Here is a 23848-nt window from a genome sequence, read left to right as displayed (position 1 = left end):
TGGATCTTGCCGTGTGAGGCACCTGCATGGTGCCTGTGAGGCTCTGGTGACCTCAGTGGGGCTGCATCTCCAGAAGGAAGGAGAGAAAACAGGCCTTGGAGATGAGAACAGAAAGCTTTATTTTTCTAGCCTGGAAGACAAAGAAATGATGCGTCAAAGGAGGCCAAAAGCTGAGAGATTAGGAACCACAAATAGGGCAGAGCTTTGAGCTCAATGGTGGCAACCTCCTTGGCCTCCTGTGAGGATGGCTTCAGCACAGCCATGGTGCTGCTTCCTGTGATCGCCCTGCAGAAAGGGCAGAGCTGATGAAGAAAGGCTTTGTGAGAGCTGCTGCTGCTCCTGGAGCAAAGTCTGTGCTCCTCCTTGAAGAGGAGGACACCCTGAGGCTGCCAGCCTCCCCTCCCTGCCTGCTTCTCCTCACACACAGCAGCAGCTCTTCAGCAGTGAAGCTGTGACGGGGGGGTGGCAGCAGCAGGCCTCGGCCTTTGCTTTTGTGAACCCAGTGAGTAAATTCAAGCTGGAAACAAGCTTGAAAAAGCAAGCTGGAATCTGAATTTTGGAAACAAAAGGCCAGACTGCTTCTAGGCCCGGAGGTTGTTTCTCAGGGCTTGTACCAGTTTCCCTCCATTTCCCCCTCAGGCTGAGCAGAGGGAGCGGGGCTTTCCTGGCTCCCCACAGCATCCTCCTTTCATCTCCTCTCTGCTGTGAACTCAGCCGCAGGGGGAAACGGGGATTCCCGGGTTGATGGCTTCCCTCAGGAAAGCTGCCACAGCTGGAATCCTGCGTTGCGGCTGCCTGTACGGTTGCCAGACCCAGCTAGTGCACGATTGGCTTTGCTCTCACAGGAGTACACAAAGGGATTTTATGGATGCTGAATTATGTAAACAGGGGCTTGGTTCTCTTTGTCTTTTCCAGGGTGGAAACATCAACAGAGGAGCCAGGGGACCACGAAGCCAAGTGCAAATGCTGTCATGTCACCAGCCAGCGTGTAAGGATGGAGAGCAGCTCTCCCTTACTCGTCCTCCCTGCCCTATCTCATTGGACAGCCCGGGCTGCCTCTGCCTGACGAAATCCTCACTCATCCTGGCCAGTGGCAGCACTGTGAGAACAAACCTGCCTTGCAGACCAGCAAGCAGCAATGCTGCTCTTCAGGGGGAAAAGGAAAATGAACGGTTTGTTTCTTAATGTAAAGCACAGCCCTCTGTGCTCCTTGGTTAATAAATACTTGGCAGGAGCAGAACTGTAAAGCAGGTGTCTAAGGGAGAATTAAGTGCAGGGGCTGTTCCTTCCCTGGGCACTTCCTGCAGGAAGATCTGCGGCTCTAGCTGGGGGTATGTGCACATGCACGTGCTGGTTCCTATCACCACCCTTTCTCTTGTCCCCTTCGCTGGTGTGAATTTTTCCAGAGCAGCTGTTTCTACTGAAATAGTCAGGGAGGGATGTGGGCAGAAGGAGGGAGTGCTATTGCATTATTTGCTGCTCTGGAGCCAGACCCTGACTTGGGGCCTGTTCCCTAGGGAAGATCTCTGCAAGCAGGACCTGGAGGATGATGGAGTTGCTCTATCAGCTTTACCCTCCTGCACCTGCAGCACATGTTAAAACCGTCTGCATCTCTCGGGTGCCTCCAGGCTGGAGCAACACTACCACCCCATGGCCACCTGCTTCAGCAGGGGTTGTGTCCTGTACAAGCGTGGCATGTGAGCACTGTGTGCATTAAAACCCCGTTTGCTGAGGAAACACAATGCTCGGGCACTGGTGCCTGCATTGCACCCACTAGCACTGTACCAGCATCAAAGCTGGGCACGGAAAGCAGGCGCTGGGCCAGGCACCCTGCAGCAAGGGGAAAGCGCGGTGCTTCCCGCCTGGATTTTCCTTGCTTCAGATCTTTGCCTCAAGTACTGATTTTCTGGGCCGTGTGCTATCAGCAGTATCAAAGTCTGCGATAAAACACTAAAAAGCAGGAGCAGAGGGATAAGAGAACACAGAGTTACTCGAGTGTTACTCAAAAGGTTTTAATGTACATGCTGTATCCACATGAAAGGGGGAAACATCTTACAGAGATGAAGGACGTGATTTCATACCACCAAAAGCCATACATTTCAAAGAGACTGAAGCCAATAGCAGTAACAGATCTTTTTGTGGCATGTGTTAACCGGTCCAAGAGAAGGAAAAGGGAAGAGCAGCTATGCTCTACTTGATGGCTCAAGCGGTTGGACCCATCAGGTAGACAACCACTCTTGTTTTTTTTGGGGGGTGGCTTTAACAGGTATAAATTTGGTCTAAGTAGTCAACGACACTTCACCATCACTGTTCCTGAGGGGTGTTCAAGGAAAGGTTGAACGTGGTGCTTAGGGACATGGGTTAGTGGGTGGCATTGGTGGTAGGGGGATGGTTGGACCAGATGGTCTTGGAGGGCTTTTCCAACCCTAACGATTTTGTGATTATTATCCAGACAAGCCACATGTGGCTATCTGGCTGTAATGCTGTAAGCAGTGGCCCTGCACCAGCCCATCAGCTGCGCTGAGGAGGTTGGAAGGAGCCTGGCCCCATGCTGAAGCTGCTGTGCCTGGTACAGCTCTGCTTGGGCAGGAGAGGCTGGCCCAGTGAGGAGATGGGGCCAGAGGATGGCTGGGTTTCTCTGCCTTAAAATGACATGGGCAAACCTTCTCCTGCTCGAGAAATGGGGCTTGTAACGTTGCAGACAGCTCTCACTGATGTTAGTTGGCACTGTGTATTTTCCACTGTTTCCAGCATCAATTAAATGAGTAAATGGTTAATTTGATGGCAGGAAGATTTGACATTAACATATGTGCTCTTGCCAGCCTGCTGCTGCTGGCCCACAGCTACCCTGGGTGAAGCCTCAGGAGAAGGCAGAGAGGCTGGGCTCTGAAGTCTGCCATGAAAGGGTACAGGTGCTCTCCAAAGCATCCCTCAGCTGCCACTGGTCACACCACAGCCTGGTTTCACCAACAGGTCCCTGCAAAGCTAACCTGGTGTTGGGGATACTTTGCAGCCCTTGCTCAAGCCTTCGTCTGGTGGCCCCCGTGCCACTACTGCAAGCCAAGCCCCGCTCCTTACTTGCTGGCAGATTTTTCTCTCTCACCAAGCTCAAAACTGTTCACAGGAGGGGAAAAGTTGCTTGCCCAGAGATGAGAATTTACTCAGCTAAATCTGGAGGGAGAATATTAGAGAAATCCCTTCAGAAGCCTTCAGAGGAGGTGATCCCGGGGGCTGCAATGTGGCAGAGCAAGGAACCATCTCAGCGCTGTGCTGCCCTAGATGTGACAGCACTGAGCGGGCCAGACTTGTGCACTCACCTCGGAGCCAGGTTCTGGCAGTCACCAGGAGGTGACCACCCTCCATCTGGCCCAAAAGCAGCCAGCACAGTCAGGCTTCAATCCACAGGACCCAAGTAAAATTTCGGAGCAGATGTGGTCTTCATTTTCCCTAACCAGTGGAAATGTGGTAGTGTGACAGCTACACAGGAGGAAAGCTGACGCTAAGCAGCAAAGAAAGGTGGAGTAGGCATCATTAAATGAAATAAAAAGGAAGAAAGCACAGGTCTAACAGCTGCAAAGACTGCAACAGAGGACGTGCCCCCCAAAAAAGCCTGTGTGGAGGGAAGGCTGGCTGAGGGAAGCCCGTCCTGCTGGCCCTCATAGTTTCCTAGTAGAGCTCCTCCAGGACTGACCACTCGCCCCCACTAGACCCTACGTACAGGAGCTGCTCACACCAAGACCCTGTTTTCTCTTCCCAGGTTTAGTGAAGCTGTGTTGCCACAGACATCTTCCACCAGTGAGCTTCTGGAGACTCCCTTCCAAGCGTGCAGCTGCTCTGCCATCCTGACCCTTCCTGCGGGTCCCAGCTCAGTAGGAAAGCCTCAGACACAAGCATCCGGATGTGTGGCCGTGCCATACACATACGGGGCTGCACTGCACAGGCCAAGTGCCAGCTTCTCCTCAGCTGTAGCCCTACAGTTTGTGCAGACTGCTTCACTGTGAATGAACAGAGATTCTGAGAAGCCCGGCTGTGCATCCACACATTTAATAGGCTAGTAAGGTAGAGCACATACCCTATAAACATTGTTAAGCCCTTTAAAAAAACAATCCCTCTAGTTTAAGTACAATGCCTTTGTCACACAACATGCACATGAAGAGACAATGTGTCAAGGTGTACACATATCATACACAGATGTTCTGAGCATGGCTTGTAAGAAACCCGCTCTCAGTACAAAAAAAAGGTACCCAAATGACAGACCAGAATCTCCCCCAATGAAGAAGGTGACAATGTCCTATTTACAAGAAAATACCGCTTGAGTTAAAAACGCTAAAAACCGTTCTCTTGAGTCTGTATAAAAATAATCATGGCTATGTATGCACACACATTTATATACATTTATGGCTTTCACACGTTTCAACCTTCTCCATTAAGTAAGGAAATATAAATACTCCATCAGTTATTTTTCTGCTCCTCGGGTTTTCCGGCCTCTGCTTCTCCAACTGATAAGGTGCCACTGCCGTATTTTTTCACTCTGGTTTCTACTCTGGCAAGTCTCTGCTTCACTTTTTGTTGAGAAGAACTGAATTCTGCCAAGAGCCTAGCAAACCTAGTCTGCAGCGTGTCCAGAGCTGTTTCAAGTCTTTCTACTTTTTCTTCCAAGTCTTTTGGGTCAGCTCCTGCTTTTGCTGCTTCCTCATCTATTAAATTGTCTTTCATCAGAATTTGTCGCCCTTTCTCTTCCAGAGCCTTTTTGGCTTCTGGGTATTCTGTGAGGGCCTCCATTAAATCATCCTTAGACAAGCAGAACAAATCAGAATAACCAATACTCCTTATGTTGGCTGTCCTCCTGTTGCCAGATTTGCTACCTTTGATGTTTAGGATGCTGATTTCACCAAAGTAGCTGCCATCGCTTAGGACTACAAATTGGGTTATGCCATCATCTGCCACCACAGCCAGCTTTCCCTCTTTGATAATGTACATTTCTCTCCCGATATCTCCCTTCTTGCAAATGTAGTCCCCAGGACTGAAGACCGTAGGTTTCAGTTTCAGCACCAGCTCAATGAGAAGTCCAGCTTCACAGTCCTGGAATATGCGCACCTTCTTCAGCGTGTCCAAGTGGACATTGATGGCAATCTCAGCCTTCAACTTGTCGGGCAGATTTTTGAGAACCTCCTTCTCATCCACCGTTTTCTTGTTGGTCCAGAGGTAATCAAACCACTTAATAACCCTGGCTTCCAGGTCCTTAGTCACTTTTCGGAAGTGCATGTACTGCTTAATAGAATCGACTTTGGCCTGGAACTCTGCCCTGGAGGCGTTCATGTTGGAAATCATGGAGCCCACGTTACCGACAATGGTGGCAAAGATCAGCACGCCCACCAGGAAGTCGATGACCACGAAGAGATACTCTTCGTCCTTCACCGGGGGCGGTGTTTCTCCAATGGTGGTCAGCGTGAGCGTTGACCAGTAGAGGCTGTAAATGTATTTCCTGGACAGGCGCCCGTACTCCGGAATGGAGATGTTGGGGTAGACCCACGAGTCAGTTCCAAAGCCGATCAGCTTCGAAATGGCGAAGTATATGCACGCGTTCCAGTGGATGATGATAAGGATGTACAAGACGAGGTTTCCAATGCGAAACATGTTTGGATAGTTGGTCCTGGTTTCCGTGCGGTCAAAAAACTCAAACAGCCGGGAAATCCTCAGCAAGCGGTTAAATCGCAGCTCGGGGTAGTTCAAACCAACCTTCAGGTATGCCAGGTCTGTTGGCAGAAGAGACATCACATCCAGTTTGAACTGCACAGTTTTGGTATAATGGTCTCGTAATTTCTTTTCATCCTGAACTAGCAAGCCTTGTTCAAGGAAGCCTTTAAAGAATAAAAAAAAAAAAATATGTATTTTACTTGTTAGAATAGAGGGGCAGTTCAGAATTACCACCAACAGTACTGAGTGACTTACATTTCAGATACCTGAAAACATTAAAACTCCCACTGCTATGCATACTGACATTAATAGACTGTGAGATCATTAAATGAAAAACACTTCATTGTAAATTGAAATATTTCAATTAAGTTTCTAAACTGGTAAATAACAATGTAGAGCATTGACTCCATTACACCACAGTGCTCCCCACAGCTTTCTGCTCTATTCTGGGACAGCTGACTGTCTTTTAGCAAAAAGGACAGGGAGATTTGTATGCATAATTTTTCACGAATTGTTGGCATGACAAATAACCGAAGCTAAGTATGTGTTGAAGCAATTGTGTATAAGACCAGGGCTGAATATTTTTAAATAAATACCAAGAATAAGTAGGTGTAATGGATTACCAGAAACTTTTCCAGAACAATATAAATACCCCTGAGATCATGAAATCCATTTTTTCCCCCAAGCGATGCTTTTTCTCTTGTACTCAGTGTTAAAGCTGACAGGAGTTTCTTTTTTCATTCGGAGAAAATGGTTTTTCTTTGTGAGCTTCCAGTGAGATAGCTACTAAGCAGAATTTTGTGCGTTAGTATGCTTTTCATTCAAAAGATTTTGGAGTGTATTAAATTTTAAGAATTATGAGAAGACAAAAAACGCATCTGTGTAAGACTACTCATAGGAAGGCTGCCTGAGCAGTACAGATGCAGTGCTGGTTTTTACCTCAGAAAGCTCGAGGCATTAAGTATATTCCACAGCCAAAGTTATTCACTGCAAAACACTCGGTGCAATGACAAGTGGAGATGTTCAAGTGCCTGTGCAGTAGGCAAGGCAGGAGAAAAAGCGCACTGAGCAAAAAGCAAAACACTTCCAGTTTATAAGGGATTATCACATTTTGCTAATCTTTTGGCAATCTACAAGCAGCGTCTTTCTCAGAGAACCATCTGCTGAGGAAGAGCAAGCTGCACAGCAGCTGTACAGCATCACTGCATTTCTGGAATGTCTCCAGACCTGTACATCTGCCTTGTGTGTGTGTGTGTATCAGCCTTCAAGTGTCTGTAAACTGATGGTGACTACAAATGGAAGCAGTGCTTGTGCCATGGATGTGTTACCTCCTAGGAAACTACTGAAAGAGCTGGTCAAATGTGCCCTTATTAACAGTGTTATGCACCTAAACAGAAAATGTGCAGGCCTGCAGAGCCAACCTTCTCACCATGCTTTGGCAGCCATGCAGTCATTATCAGGATAGACCATGGAATTTTTGTAACTTGTATTGCCCAATTTCTGCTCCATTCATTCCCTTCACAGTAACAGATAGGAAGAGGAACTTGGAGGACAGAGTTGGCTTTTTGACAGAAGTTGGCATATACAAAGTTGAAGCCCACCTACTCCACAAAAAAAATGAGTGTTTTGAGACTTAGGCTGCTCTCTGAAACAGACTTTTCTGTTGAACGAGGTGTTTGCTAGGTTTAAGAATTTAGCTTGCTGCTATGAGTTGTGTGTCTCCCGAAGTGACAGCATTTTTAGCCTGTCTTGTAATTATGTTTACAACTTGTCACGAGCTGTAATTACTGTCAAGCTGTCAGCATTATTCAAAAAAAAAAAAAAAAAAAAAAAAAAAAGTTAAAATCAAAGATTTGGAAGAACTCTCATTTTTATACTGATGCATGCAGTTTTGAACCTTTTCAAGGGGCATTTTGGGCTGTGGCTGTACCAGTAAATAGAAGGAGCCAGGACACATTTTCTGCCCCTGAGAGCAGCTACCGTGACAGCTTCTATTCACACACTGAAATTCTCCCAGCCCCCTCCAGACATAATACCACGAACAAATCCCAGCTCTGCTGTACCCCCAGCTGTGCCCAGATACTGCTTGAGGGAGTGCTATCTGGAATAGATCAAATTGCATTAAGGGCTGTTCCAGCAATTTAATGGTACGGATCAGTGTGTGTCACTGTTAGGCCCATACCACGACCTTGTTTAGTTTAAAACAGATGCTGCCTTTAAGGCTAGAATCAGCATCAGTTAGGCACACTCAGCTGCAGGATCTCAGCCTGTCTGGACTACAGAAACGGGGAGAAGAAGCTGAAGAGAAACACTTCATTAAAGAAATGGCAGGATCCTCACACATCCTTTAACATCACACTTCCTTCAGGACTGCAGCAGAGGTGCCTGGGCTAATCCCACACCATCACCACCTTGCAGGATTAGCCATATCCTACACAGCCAGGACCTCTCAGAGCCTAGAACTGCCAGCGGAGCAGTGCTACCATTGTCTAGCAGAGGGCTGCAGACTGGAGCCTGAGGAAGGTGCCAGGTCTTGTACTTTAACTCTGTAGTCACTTCTGAGCAGGCTGCTGTACAGCGTGGCTAAGAAATCAGCACTTGTGGGATGCAGCTGGCTTCTTGCTCAATCATATGCACGAACAATATATCATGCACGGAGTGGTAGCAGCATTAGAGGTGCCTTGTTCTTCCCTTCAGCACGCAGCCTGTTAGTGTAGCTTTGGAGAACACTACTCAGTCTGCATTTGGCATGCCTACTAAGCACTGGTAGGACTGAATTTGGAGACAAGTGAAATTCAGGTGTTGGTAAGTCCAACCTTAAAACAAACCACGACTCTTCATTTCCCTAAAGCCTCTGTTGCTGGACTCTGCATTTGGGCTATTACACTGGTCCGATCTCAGAAGGGAATTTGTTTCTAGCTTTTACATCCACATTTCTTCTGAAAACACTGTAAAACCACAGAAGGACTCACCTGTCCTGAATCTAACAAACATGTCAAAAACATAGATTACATCAGAGCAGTAGTCCAAGAACAGCCATACTTTTATATGGTCAATTTGTAGCTCGTCAAAGCAGGCCCTAAAGAAAAGAAAAAAAAAAAAAATTACAACTGTAAGCAGAGCGTATGCAACGTGTGTTCTGACAGCATGTTAGTGCATGTTACTGGCACTGAGCAAGTAAAGGACAACATACCTCCATGCCTAGACATCTGTATGCTGAAGCAATGTCTAAATAGACCCTAGGATCTTTCAGAATTCAGAGTTGTTTAGGCCAGGGACAGATCTCAATCACATACGTGCCACACAGGCACATATGGAGGGACACACATATCCTACATGCAAACCTGCATCAGATTTCATGTGAGAGATCCTCAGGCATCCCAATCATGCACATCTGCATTAAGAGGACTCCCAGATAAAAGATTTGCTTCTGAGTGGTAAACCATCCCCACCTCTCCCAGCCATTTGGCACAGTGAACCATTTCCACAGCGCTCCCTTGGTTTGATTCCAGTTGTTTTTTCACATTTTTAAAGGGAAAAAACTCGAATAAAATCCTCCTGCCCTTCAAGCATTTGTAGACACCTCGTATTAATTTAAGATGACCCTTCACTGCCCACACCTTTGCTGCTGTTCCTTTCTGGAGGATCAGCACGGGTGTTACCGTGCCAGTGGCCAAAGCACATCACCGCAGCTAGCCAGTAGGTGGCACGCAAAGGCCACAGCCAGCGCTCATGGGGGATGCTCGGTGCAAATTACGTTTTATTTTTAGGCAGATTAAAAAAAAAAAAAAAAAAAAAAAAAAAAAAAAAAAAAGCCATCTACTCCCAGTGACCTGCACGTGAACTGTAAATCTCCTAGGCAAGCCACCCCAAAAACCTGCAGGGAGAGAGGAAGAGGATGTATACAGGAAATGTAAAGAGACTTTAAATTTGAAACCTAAAATTATTGACTTCAATCCGTACCTGCACACTAGCATACACCAGTTGTAGAACACGGGTGCTGCAATTATGGTCAGCCAGTTGTAGTACATATTGCTTGAAGGATCTATCACAAAGATCTCCTTTTTCTTCCTGGAAAGTAAAACACATAGCTTTATAGTGGCAATGTACTGAAGCAGCCTTCTGGAACTCCCTCTTCTGGAGGCTGCTCATCTCATGATTAACTCACAGCTGCCTAAGACGAGAAAGTATCCACACCAGCATCCCAGATGAGATACCAAGTACTAGCTTCATCCTGTCTGGCACACTCTAGTTCTGCTTGACCCAGCTTTGGAAAAAAAGTAAGCGAGAGTGGAAAGAAAAGCAGAGCTATTCAAATTGCTGAAAATAACATCCTTTCTGCATATGACCCCCAGTAAAGACAAAATAAAACATTAAATCTTCCATATCATCATTCCAGCTAGAAGAATATGGCCCACTGCTAGAGGAAGAGCCTTCCTTTGCAGATTAATTTTGATGGTTTTGGCAAACCCTTCCATTACAGAAATGACCGCATGAACATGCATTTCAACAAGTAAAACACAAATACACTCAGATACATGTTTACATGAGTAAGGCTCTGCATGAACATACACAACACACACCCACACACACAGTCTGTAGTAAAAGCAAATTTCACACATTTGTAGTCCAGGCTCCCTTGGCTTTATCACAAAGTGATGCTAAAGGAAGAACACAGGCCTAGAACTTAGAGAAGACTTAAAGAACAGCATGGTGAAGTGGCACGTGCAGTATGCTCCGAAGTGCCTTTCCCCAGTAAGAAAAAAGCTTGATATTCAATAGATGGCAAATAGGTGTACTGTAGATAATAAGAGGAAAAACTTATTAGTGAATTGTGAGGTCCACAGCTGCAGAAGTTATTCCAATAGTGACACGTGGCAGTATGATCAGTGAAATGTATAATAATGCAGGGAATCCTTGGATATGTATTAGTGTGACTTTTCCAAATTTCCAAGAATGAAAAAAAATATAAATGTAATGAGAATTTATTTCATATTTGTATATATGTCTGGCATTATACATGCTATCAGCTGAATGTGCAGATTCTAATGTTAGTAAAGGAAGCAGCTTTAATCTAAAAAGTATTTTCTTTGCCATCTTCTGGCACATTTGACCCATTTCTTCAACAACACTGGTCATCACTTCAAAACTGGTGACCACAAAATTGGGTCTTCACTTGATAGAGTGCACTACCTTTTAGACACTGAAACATTTATTACCTTTGCTGAAATGTTTTTAAATGCTTTAGGGTACTGTGAAGCTCAGGCTGTCATTACACAGTAACTGACGCTGAGGAGAATTGAAGAGAATCCTTAGATGAAAGGCTTTCAAATCAAGCAAAGCTTTGATTAAGAAAGTCAAGATCTTGAGATTAATTAAATTCTATTTGGAAGCTATTCCTAACTACATGTCCTGATGCCTACATAGCACATTCCACCATATATATATGTTAGATTCACATATATATTGTTTATATAGAGAGAGACTCATATATATCAAGCTTATATATTATATATATGTATATATATATAAACTTGAAATATATGAATCTAACATACCACTTAACTGTGAAGTCTACCAAAATGCATTTTATTTTTATCCACTACCATTTTTATTCTGTATGACTGGTAATACTAAACAGTGTTGTGTTTGAATGTTTTGGGGGAACAAAACAAGACCAGCATCCATTTCCATCAAAAGCATTCAAATGACCTCATTTTGTTGCAGAAATACAGTGGTACCTCCTAATCAGCAGGAGCAAACTTTAGTAATTCTACTAAAGAACTGTGTCATATTTTAAGTAATCAAATCAAGTCAGCTCTGAATCATTGCAGTTATTCTGGAACCATGAAAAGCAGTTTTGCAAAGAAGGCTGCTATCTTAAAATGGCCCAATTGGAGTAAAGTGATCTTGAACAGCAAACCAAACTGATCAGAGGCAGTCAAAATTTCTTTTACTGCTTATGACAAGTCTAAATACAGGCACAAAAGACAAAAGTTTGTTGAGCACTTTCACCTTTTCAAAGGGGAAAATACATTTAAGATTTGACAGGATAACATTCTGCAGCCTCCAGAACAATAATCGTACTGCAAGTGACACAGTGAAATGCCACACTATGCTCTGGAGTGCAAGAGGTACATTACAAGCACATTCTTTATACTTACTCTTCTTTTTTTTTGTCATCTTTTTTGTCATCTTTCTTTTCCTCTTTCTTTTCCTCCTTCTTTTCCTCCTTCTTTTCCTCCTTCTTTTCCTCTTTAACCTCTTTCTTTTCTTCCTTTTTGCTGTACAACATATTGTAAGTTTTATCAATATTACCGGTTTTCTCCCGGTAGGGGAGAGGATGGATGTTGGGGTACAGGAGATTACTGATCTGGATTCTGGACAGAGTAGGACAGGATTTCTCAAAGCAACCATTCATCCAAATGGTATAAATGGTTTACATGTTGAGGCCGTTCAAACCAACACAACCACATTACACAATCAGGTAACCAGCTGGCTGATTCTGTGCATTAGTCACCCATGCCTTCTTGGCCTTTTCACACATTAATGTACCAGGTTGGTTTTAATTAAATGCTTCCAGTTCATTTCTTCCTTTAGAATTCAGGTATTTAGAAATAAATCTATTTAATGATAATAGACCTTGAAATGGCTTAACAAACTGCCAATTTTCTCAGCATATCCAAAACCTCACAGTGACTTGTCCGAATCTTTAATGATGATTAAATGAACTGAGGCTGAATCTCCACTCTCAGTTCTTTAAAACCAACATAGCTATAATTAATTGATTACCTCTGGCTTCAGAAATTGCCTTGGAGAAGAATCCCAATCAATGTTTGAACAAAAGCAGGAAATGTAGAGAAAAGAGATACATCACATTTCACTTAACCTCAGACATCTACAGATGAGGCAGTCATCTAATAAATGCTTTATAGTCAATGCAATTAATTTGACCTATTTTAGCAGTAGGATGAGATGACCTGTGCCTGGAAGAAGACAACAGTCACCAATTCTAAGGTAAATATGATAGGTCTAAGAACAGCTTTCACCTATCAGCAACGAGGTTAAATTCTCATTCAATTCCCCTGTTCCAATTTTTACCCCTAGATATTTCCATAGTGATGCAGTATCGCAATGTAATTTGGAAAATCTCAGGCTCGTTTGCTAAAAGAAACCTGAAATCCTACACTTTTTTTATGTTCAGGAAAGTATCCCTCAAATTAATCAACACCACTTAAACCTTTAAAATTACACACCTTAATGTGTGTTGGCTGACTTATTTTTGTGTTGACTGACTTATTTATACATGTATCTCAAATTAAAGAAACAGTTTTTCAATTACCAAGGCTGACTTCTACACTGCATCAGGAACCACTACTCAAATATTTATTTCTCTGCCGTTGGCCCCTTGGACTTGTATTGCTTCTCCTTCAAATCTGCCCCCAAAACTCCTTCCGATTTAGGAATCATGTCAGGATTTCAGTGTGCATCACTATGCATGGTGCCTGACCTAAAGGCCAATGCACAGTTGCTGTTGTTAGCATTACCATTCAGCTCCTCAGTGCTTCAAATGTCTGCCATTCTTACTGAAAAGAAAGAACTACAAGTAAAGAATTTTCAAAGTTTTTACAAAGTTTTTACAAATTTACAAAGTGCTACTGCACATTTGTGGCTGTTGTTATGCAAGGAAAAGTAGACTGAGATAAAGAATCAATCAAAAGTTTCAGTGGTGGTGAAATTCGGAGGGAATATTTTGACAATTCCATCTTTCTCCTACATGTTGTTTTAAAAGAGAGAAAAAAAAATATTTCACAAAGCAGCTGAGGCTGACACTTTTTCTCTAGCCAGAGAAGGAATACCTGTCGACAACAGTTATCTTTCATAAGTGAGACTCTTTCATTTCTGTGGCCCCTGTGCATCTCTCTCTTGAGGTACCTTCTAATTTATCATAATCCCAACAGTCTGTAGTCTGGCAGTCAAAGGTGCTCAGAGGAAAAAGCTGGCCATTGTCAAAGTGATGAAAATATCAGCTACAGTTCCCAAAGGGCAGGAACTCTTAGCTCTTCTACACAACGAAAAGCACAAAGCTTCAAAAAGACCTGCATCTTCTTTCTTCATTGGTGCTCCTGAGTAACATGGAATCCAGTAGCTAATAAAACAGCTGTTTGTGCTGCCCTCCTTGCCAGCAATACAGTGGCATCTATTCTGTCTCCAGCATGTTAAAAGGAAGACGTATCTTCAGACTTAGAAAGCATCTTCATCAGCCCCTATAAAAACACTGTCACAGTCTTTGAATGAGTTGAATATTTGCATTTCTCTTCTGTCAAATACTTTGCAAATCAAGTAATTTTCAGACTGTCACACAGGTAGACAGACAGGTGTTGGCTTCATTTAGAAATAAAGAAACCGAAAGGATGGAAGTTTTGCCCAAAGTACATGAGTCATTGTCAGAAACGGGCTAAGAAAGCAGCATTTCCATTCTAATTGGTCCTTTGGGACATGACTTGTAGGTCAGGCTTCAGGTTTCTAGTGTGTTTTTTTTTGTTTGTTTGTTTCTTTCTTTCTTTAGTTTTTGCTTTTTTTTTTTTTTTTATCCCAGTCTAGGTAAAATGCTATACATTTGTAACACGCTTCTCTGTATTCCCATTTCAATTTTAATAAAAGCTATGCAAACAAAACAAAACAAAGTGCCTCAGGAGAAGGAAAATATGTTCACATATGTGCACTGAGTTCAGATATGAAAAAAAAAAATCCTGAAAGTGTGTCTGACATAATCAGAAACCATCCTGGTAATTTTTTATTTTTATTTTTTTGCTGTTTCTTTTCATATGAAAAGCAACAAAAGAAATTAACTATTGGCAGTACAAGAGCAGAATTGCTGCTGTATGCTGCAGAGCAGATATGTCCTCAAATAGGTGTAGTTTAAGACATGCAACAAACATTGGTGTTGGATGATTTTACATTTCAGAAGTTCTTCAGCTTTTCAAGAGATTTCTTTTTGGAACAATATAAAATGTTTTGTCAAATACATAAAATAGAATGGGTTTTTTCAAAACTTGTTGTAATGCAAGCCTTATTATGTTCCCTGTCACCCCCTCAACATTTACACCAACCATACCCGGCAGAACTAAAACACACATTTTAGAAAGAAGGTTAGTTTCATTTAAACTGCCCACATAAAGGTTTTCTTGGTACCCTACTCCATATCTACTTCTCATGTGACAGCAAGAAATTTCTGGGGCGCTTGGATTTCCAAAAGGGAACTGGTATGTTAAAAGAGACAAAGTACTTATAGAAAATGAATATGTGAATCTCATTTACAAACTGAAGCATTAATATAGCCATTGACAATGCAGTAAAATCAGCCAGTTGAACTATAGGAGGTAGGGACTAAACGTCTAATTAATCCAATTCAATCCCTGGAAGGCAAGGGTAACTTCAGACAAAAAGAAGCTGACAGGAGTCATGGAGGATGCTTCTAGTACTAAGAAAACTAGATCTTTCTTATAATTAAACTATATTCTTAGAAAGGGCTTAAGGTGACATAAGGAGTTTATACTACAAATGTTACTAGGCTGGAAAAGGGGAAGAAAGGAGCTAGTAGTGGGAAGGTGTACAGAGGTTATCAGTACTTACTCTTCATTGGTGTTGTTGCTATAGTTGACATTAAACCTGGCCAGGGGCCATTGACTGCAGTAAGTTAAATAAAACACATTTAAGAGCGTAAAGACTTTTGGCATTTCATACACGTGTTTACCAACATGACAGACTGACTTACTAGCCTCTCACATATGCACTGATAAGATTAGGAAGGTCAACTTTGACTGCAGCGATAAGCCCCTTTGCATAACTATTTCAAGGCACCAGTTTCTCTTTGTCATGTGCTAGACATACACGTTTGTGACCACATCTGATGTCTGAAGCTTGTTCTCTGGCGTATTAGTGCACGATAACATGTAACTCACTATTTTTAGCCCTGTATGCATTTGGCTGCTATTTTAAACATTCTTCAATCCTTTCAAGTCTTCTTCAGAGACGCACTGCCAAGGCTTCTGTAACAAGCATACCTACCTTTGCTGCAGAATTAAGCTTTCACAATAGAACTGAGGGTTATTGTAATGTAGCAACAACATCAAACTGAGAAAATAAGAATGAATACTTCCAAGTTCATTTCTTCTAATACACTTTCGTAGAGGCTTGTTGGACCAGGATCAACGTTCTCTCTAACAACTCGGAAACTTCAGTTGCTACTGATCAAGACGCCCAAAAAACCTCTTGCCTGCTGACTCAAGTGATTAGAGGATATCAGTCTGGCTAATTCAATAAAAGGCAATTTTGAGTTGAATTTCTAGGAAGCAGATCAAGTGAAGATGATATGGCTGGGCTGACCCACAACAAATCAATGTCACCTGTACTACCATGCAGAGCCCTTCAACAGTTCTTGCTTTACTACGAATTATTAGATGAGAACTTGAAACAAATCAATGGATTACTTGGTTGTCCACCAATTTTTAACTAAGTGAAAATCCATGGCAGTCTGTGCTTCAAAATATAATGCAAAACAGAAGGTGAACTTTTGCCTTTGAACTTCATTTTCCCATCTCAGCTGGAGTTAAATTTAAAACACCAAGTCACATATTTATAAAGGAATAACAATTAATCAAGTCAAAAGACTGTAAACACATAAAGGTTTTTCTTGCAGGCCACTGTTGTTTCCCTGGAAAAAAATCAAGATAAAACTGAACCAGCCTCCCATACCAAAGATGGAGTATATGCTAATCGGTTAAGACATCAGCCAAAAGATTTTCTCATTTCTGCATCAGAAGCCTTCTGCAATGTTAGCAGCTGACCTTCTGAGTAGGTGTAACTAAGCAATGATACACTCACACAGCTGTTGTTTGGAGTTTCCTAACACTTGCCGCTAATTTGCATAACATGATTGTCCTGAAAAGCCACAACTAGCAGCATCCCAGATCCTTGAAATAGGAACTGCATTCATCCTCTGTGGAGAAGAGTTCAGCAACAGCAACTTACAGAGGTAGCATACGAGAAAATTTCAGGGCTGAGAACCCATTCTGCCTGAAGCAGCATGATCAGAATACTTTATTTCAAGATATTTGCCAAGGTGTGTTTTGGGGAGAAAGAGAAAATCTGCTGAAAGCCATAACACTTCAGTTACGTGAAGATTCCTGAACAGCATTAGGTGCTCTGTTCATGTCCAATACTAACCTCCTTATCCAGTTCTTAAAAGACAACCAATGTCCTAATCACCAAGAAAATACCGTACCCTCAGTCTTTTTCCTTTAAAATTTAAATACTCTTCCTTACCTGTTTACTCCCTCAGGACGTTCACGGATGCCCAGAAAGGAGCGGATGTTACTTTGCCTACTGGACACCTCTATGAGCTCTGGCCCTCGGATTCGCTCCAGGAAAGAATCAGGTCTTTGGTCTTCATGGTGCAAATGTCTTGTGGCCCATGACCTCAGAGATACGACAAATCGTGACAGCCTGCACAGGACAGACATACAACATTGACTGAACCAGACAAAAATGTCAGATGGCTTAAATCATTCCCACAAAGAGCAGCTCAGGAGGACTTCTCTTCGCTTTGCCACCTGCCACAGAAATTAGACTTGATGGACTGTGTGAACCTAGACACTTTCCACAGTTTCATACGTCACCTTCTGCAGTGGATCGGGAAAGTATCCCACACATCAATCTCTAGTCCACTGTACCAGCATTGCAGTAGCAACAGAATATTGATTCGGGGTAAGTTTGCCAAGTGGTTGTGGTGCAGACAGGACCTTCTGATTTATGTGATAATGAGGGAATCCTGGCCTGACAGAATCAGAGACATACGTGTAAAATACTCATGATATCACACACTCAAGGCACAAGCAGTAGAAACAAAAGCTGAATAGTTGGTGAGGGAGGATGAACTTTGAGACTTCAGTCACCTTCCTTTTTATTTTAAAGGGTCTGTCTGCAGATATATTAATTGCATGTAAACCTGCCTGCAGCATAGAAAGCACTGTTTGTTCATCCTAAATTTCTAGGAGAGCACTGAAATAAGATAATCAAAACATTATGGCAACATAATTAATTTAACACTTTATCACCATTTTCTTTTTATGTACCCACTAATTCACTAATTCACATTACAAATCTTTATAATGCCTTCTGTCAAAGTTCAGATGGAAATGTTTCTGAAAAATTGGAAAAAATGGAGACTGGAATCTACAAAGGCGATTTTATTTCTTATTCACACAATATTCTGTATTATTTCCTACAAGCAGTCCAGTTTGGACATAAGTGGTGTTAATTCAGATTTCCCAAACGTGTCCCTGAAAACACCATAATGAAATCCTGAACAATCCATAACTTCTTACAGAGGCCTTGGGCTACTCACTGAAAGCTCTTTATGTTCCCTCTGCATCACGTAGTATTATATATGCTCAGAATTTACAAAGACTCTGATGTGAACGAGTTAGATCTTATGGTAAAATACACATGCTTTGAACTGTATTGCATTTATCAAGGGCCTAACTCATAGATCTTGCCCAGGAACTCTTACATGGAAAGAAAAAGGACAAAAAAAAAAAAAAGGCAGGAAAAATATTATGTATCAGAAATTAGAAAAAGTTATTTTTAGCTCTTTATCCCTATACCAACATAGCAGCATATAAATGACCAAGAATTTCCAACAATTAAGAGAATTCAAAGTCTACCAGGAAGGCAAAAGAAAAACAAAGATGCACATAAAAGACTGAGATTAATAGATTCATCACTCTATGGAAAAAACACTGTATAAAATTAAACAATAAAAACAAACATTAAAAAAGGAAGCTTTCAATATTAATTCATACATTTAGATGTTTCTGGTTTAATAAAACATACACCTATAAGCATGTCTTCCACTTAAAATCAACTTCCTGCAGACTTTGCAATCTCCACATAGAGGTGTCACTATCTGAGAACCAAATGGGGAAATACAAGTTTGTTCCCTACCACCCAAAAGGCTGAAATGTAAACGGTACTCTAATTGAAGCTAATTTCATAGCATTTTTTCTTTGCTTTTTGAAATACACTATGCTTAAACTGAGTATGCTCTGTAGCATGTATAACAGCGGTATCAGAAGACAGTTCTGTTGTCTCAGCTGGAAATCTTTAAAGCAGACATAAGTGTTTTTTTTTTTAAGTTCTATTTCAGGCTTATGTTCTAAGATCAAGTAAAGTAAATGACTTAAGCAAATGGTTGACTTGAACTTTGCTGACTCAGGCTCCCAATCCAGTATAAACATGACTGGATTCTAAAAACAGAAGCCCTCTCTCTTCCTTTGCCATAGCTACCTACCACCAAGGGAAACATCATTATGTCTTACCTAATACGAAATTACAATTATATCAGTTATCAAGCGGAACCAAACATTCATCCATTTACTTTACAGTCTGGTGTCACTTCATGCATTTCCTTAGTAATCAATATATTTTCAGTTCTGTTCATGTAAAAACAAATTATTACTTATTTTTTTTAAATCAGACTAATTTGTGTGAACTCATTTAGCATCTCTATTATTCTAAGTTTTTTATTAGAAATGAGTAAATGAGAATGAATGCGAATGAAGGTCAAAAGCACCTTCTGTTATTTTTATAGACTTTCTTCAGCTGCACTCCATCCATTTTCTTTGGGAAGTGACAGTTCTTCTTACTTTACCTTGAAATAGTGATCAGTCTCTTCCCAACATGTTAACATTGGAAATGGTATTAATTAGCATGTTACCTTGCCATTGCTCCCCTGCCTGTGAATGAGCTCGTCTGGGATCCAGATAAATGTCCTCCCTCCACAGAAATAACTCTCTGCAGTTCTGAAGACGTATCCTCACACAGTGAATGGGTTCTGCAAAAGCAATTTTTTTTTTAATTATATATAGCCTACTACAAATCTTCCCCCAACCAGTTCTTAACACTAATGCATCAGAAAACTGTGCACCAAATTGTCCTCTTTAAAGTAATATGGCATGTGTTTGATAAATATAAAGCTAAGCCTATATTCCCCCTATTCTGGAGCCATCCAATACTGAATGAAGTCAGTGGAGGTTCTGCCATCTGTCCCAGCAAGCTCAGAAGCAGATTACTGACTGGTCAATACAACTCTGGAGTACAGATACACAACTTGGGGAAGCACATTTGCTACTCTATCACCTCCTTTAACACATTAGCATCTTTCCTTTAACATGAAGAACATCTTCAGGGGGCTTTGAAGTAATTGTCCACTGCTTTTTTTCAGTCTTGTTCTCCCAGACATTGTTTGTTTAACTGTCTGAAATTTCTAGCACTGTTGTTCCTTCACATGGCTCAAAGGATATAGGCACCCCTTTTCCTTTCACTGTTGCTTGGATCGAGTGGGAAAAACTGTGATTTTACAGTAGTTAATCCTGAGCAGCATCACTGCTGTTCTTACCAGCCTGCTGCCACCAGCTGCATAACTGCAGCCATAATGCTGCCTGCATCATCAGTGAAACTCCACCTATTTTATAGGAAAAGAAGCTACAGATGTTCAAAGCTACTCTGGTAGTGATGAGCTGAGGCACCTCAGGACATTGGCAGATGCAAAAAAAAATAATACAGCATCGCAGTAATGTGCAACTGCAGATAGTGATTATACTGTTATGTGCAGTGTCTGCCAAATCGCATGAGTTCTTGTAATTGTAAGACTGCTTATTAGCAATGAAATAATTAGCATTAAAAAAAGAAAAAAAAAAAGAAAAAGGAGAGAGAGAGAGAAAGGATGAGATTAGAAAGGATGAGATTTTAGCCTTATCTTTCAGTAATAGAATTTTGGAACTGACTTCACTGGAACCAGGACGTTATCAAAACTCACTCTGGATTTTTTTATGACTCCTGGGGTTTTCTCTGTGTTTTTATTCTTTAGGATCCATTTTAGAAGACTTTATCATATCAAGGACATATTTTTCCCCTTCATAATGCAAACAAGAACTCTCACTGTTAATCTGCATTGCCAGAAAACACTGTATAATATGATACTTGCAACAACTTCATAAGAACTGGCAAATCCATTTTTGTGTGTACTCACAGCAGAGAAGCTAACAAACAAAGAATTACAACTTTATTATTTCTACACAAACAACCAAGCTACCAAAGACAGTAACTCATAGTACCGTAGAATCACAGAATCATTAAGGTTGGAAAAGCCCTCCAAGATCATCTGGTCCAAACACCCATCCCCCTACTGCCAACATCACCTACCAAACCATATCCCTAAGCACCACATCCAACCTTTCCTTGAACACCCCCAGGGACGGTGACTCCACCACCTCCCTGGGCAACCCGTCCCAGTGCCTGACTACTCCTTCTGAGAAGAAATGTCTCCTCATTTCCAACTTGAGGCCATTCCCTCTGGTCCTATCACTGGTTACCTGTGAGGAGAGGCCGACCCCCAGCTCCCCACCCCTTCCTTTCAGGTAACTGCAGAGAGCAATGAGGTCTTCCCTGAGCCTCCTCTTCTCCAGACCTGGGCACACTGCTGGCTCATGTTCAGGAGAGCATCAACCAGCACCCCCAGATCCTTTTCCTCTGCACAGCTTTCCAGCCACCCTGCCCCAAGCCTGTAGCATTGCATGGGGTTGTTGTGGCCAAAGTGCAGGACCAGGCACATAGCCATGTAGAACCTCATCCCGCTGGCCTCTGCCCATCAACCCATTCTGTCCAGGTCCCTCTGCGGGGCCTTCCTACCCTCCAGCAGACCAACACTTCCCCCCAACTTGGTGTCATCTGCGAACTTACTGAGGGTGCACTCAATTCCCTCATCCAAATCATCAATAAAGATATTAAAGAGGATGGGCCCCAACACTGACCCCTTGGGAACATCACTGGTGACCTGTCACCAGCTGGATTTCATTCTGCTCACCACCACTCTCTGGGCCCAGCCATCCAGCCAGTTTTTAACCCAGCAAGGAGTGTACCTGTCCAAGCCATGGGCTTCCACCTTCTTCACCAGAATACTGTTGCCTTTCATGAACCCATACTGACTGGGCCTGATTCCCCAGTTGTCCCACACATACTTTGCATGATTGCATTCAAGATGACCTGTTCCATCACCTTTCCTGGCACAGGCTGATAGGCCTGTAGTTCCCTGGATCCTCCTTACAACCCTTCGTAGAGATGGGTCTCACATTAGCAAGTCTTCTGTCATCTGGGACCTCCCCAGATGACCATGACCACTGACACACACACAAAACTTTTTTTTTTCTTTTGTTTTTCTTTTTCCCCTGGAGCATCTGCCTACATTCCTTCCAGGGAAATGATACTACACTAGACAGTCTTTTAGACTGCACAGGTCTGTTTTAAAGACTTTATATTCCTCTTTATAGGAAAATGTACATCTCGTGCATCTTGTGGGATCTTAGACAGCAATGGTTTCTATCATTGCTACTGTTCTTATTTATTTGAGTCCTGAAAATACATTTTTAAAGTAGACAGAATGAGTTCTTAGAAAATAACTCTTTTTGTCAGCCAGTCAAAAAAAACCTGACACAGGCCCAGGAAATCAGGCCAAACAGATTTTTGCTGCAGTTTCAGAGGAAGATCTATTTCGATTTTATTAGCCTCCATGAGCACAGAGAAACAAATTTAACACCATGCAATGTTCTATTTTGATGTAACTGTGCTGGTTTAATAGTGGGAACGAGAGCCAAGAGCCAAGCAGGAGGTGAGAATTGTCACCCAAAAGGCATTGTTAGCTAGCTTTGTTTATTTTATTTTATTTATTTATTTTTTTTTTTGTGCATATTTTTAGTTGCAGTCTCCTTTATTCCTGATATTATTCTGCTTTGGCATCTGTTTGGGCATCTGCTGACAATATGCAAGAGGCTAAGAATGCAGATACCAAAAGCAATACTGTCCCTCTAGCTCCATTCATCAGCACAGAGTCATGCTTGCTAGTTACATCATCTGTTAAGTACTTCATGTGCAGGATCATCACCTCCACACTTAGCAGTGTGGAAAGGTGTGCTCCACTGTCCATACACAGGCTCATCATACTTTGTATTTCTGTAACATGAAGTTTTACCAACTTTCTGTCCTCCTACAAGCAGTATCTACAGAGAACTTACTGGCATCCTCCAAAAACACAAAGTTTTTGCTTTGATTCTGGGAACAATTCAGGGTATGGCTTTTGGTGTCTAGAGCCAGAAGTATGTTGAAGAAATAGTGTTTTAATCCAGGTGAAAAAAAATATATGCATGTATATTCTTAACAGAAATCAAATCTGATTCAGAGTCCCATAAAATGAATTAAAATTTTCCAATGATTTAATTACTCTTAGGTCAGATTCTTACCAAGAAGTGATCAGATATACTCTGTGAAAAATTTGTATCTTATGCTCCAAAAAAGCCTGCTAAACTGTAGGGGAAAAAAGGCAAAACTCTCAGACACAGCTACTGGAATCACATTTGATTACGGACTCAGCTCAACTAGTGAAAACTTGAATTCCTTATTTTAGTTTGATTGCTTGACTGTATTATTCTATATGTGCATCAAGATTTTCTATAACTAGGTTTATGTTATAATTAAATATAACAATTGCTATGTAAATTCTGGCTTACCTAGCAAAAAAAATTATAACAAAAAGACAACTCATGAAAATCCAAATAATTTTGTGGACAGTACAATTAATACACAAAAGGCTCTGCCAGGCAAATCTTAAAAATGTACCTGTCCAACATTATCCAGCAATCATAAACACATTCCATTTTCATTCACAGAAAAGCAAATTGAGAAGTAAACCTAAAATAATATCTTTCTTCCATTATTATAACTCCCTCTTATACAACTCACATGCTCATTTCTGATTTTCCTTAACCATGTGCAGATGACCCAAGAGGCCTCATTTGTCATCTGGCTTTATATTGATGCAAAGATACAGTTATAGGTTGGGCTTTTGATGTACCATATTCAACACACATGGCCTAGTCTTTACTTTCTATTTACAAACACTAACTCATTCTTGTCTGGACTCCATGAGCTTGTCTGGTATCTGCAGCGAAAGAGTAGCCACTGCCAATACTGTCCAAGGCTGTTACACTGCCAGAAATCAACATTAGAAGAGAATACACAGTGTGCCAAGAAACAG

General features: G+C 41.9%; 1 protein-coding gene across 2 annotated transcripts in view; it reads right to left on the bottom strand.

Moving 5' to 3' along the window:
* Positions 1 to 720: 720 nt before the first annotated feature.
* CNGA3 (cyclic nucleotide gated channel subunit alpha 3) overlaps positions 721 to 23848 on the bottom strand; it is a 36011-nt gene continuing 12883 nt past the window's right edge. The window contains exons 4-9 of one of the 2 annotated variants that reach the window (XM_084516035.1): positions 19478 to 19594; positions 17026 to 17205; positions 11862 to 11981; positions 9661 to 9768; positions 8670 to 8776; positions 721 to 5861 (exon numbers count right to left, since the gene is read on the bottom strand). In XM_084516035.1, the coding sequence (XP_084372161.1) occupies positions 4453 to 5861; positions 8670 to 8776; positions 9661 to 9768; positions 11862 to 11981; positions 17026 to 17205; positions 19478 to 19594 (2041 nt within the window). In that variant the 3' untranslated portion in view covers positions 721 to 4452. The remainder of the gene's footprint in view (positions 5862 to 8669; positions 8777 to 9660; positions 9769 to 11861; positions 11982 to 17025; positions 17206 to 19477; positions 19595 to 23848) is intronic. The other variant, XM_084516034.1, reaches the window with a different exon arrangement.

This window comes from Aythya ferina (genome assembly GCF_964211825.1).
Source record: "Aythya ferina genome assembly, chromosome: 1".
Classification (NCBI taxonomy): domain Eukaryota; kingdom Metazoa; phylum Chordata; class Aves; order Anseriformes; family Anatidae; genus Aythya; species Aythya ferina.
This window is presented reverse-complemented; position numbering and strand designations above follow the sequence as displayed.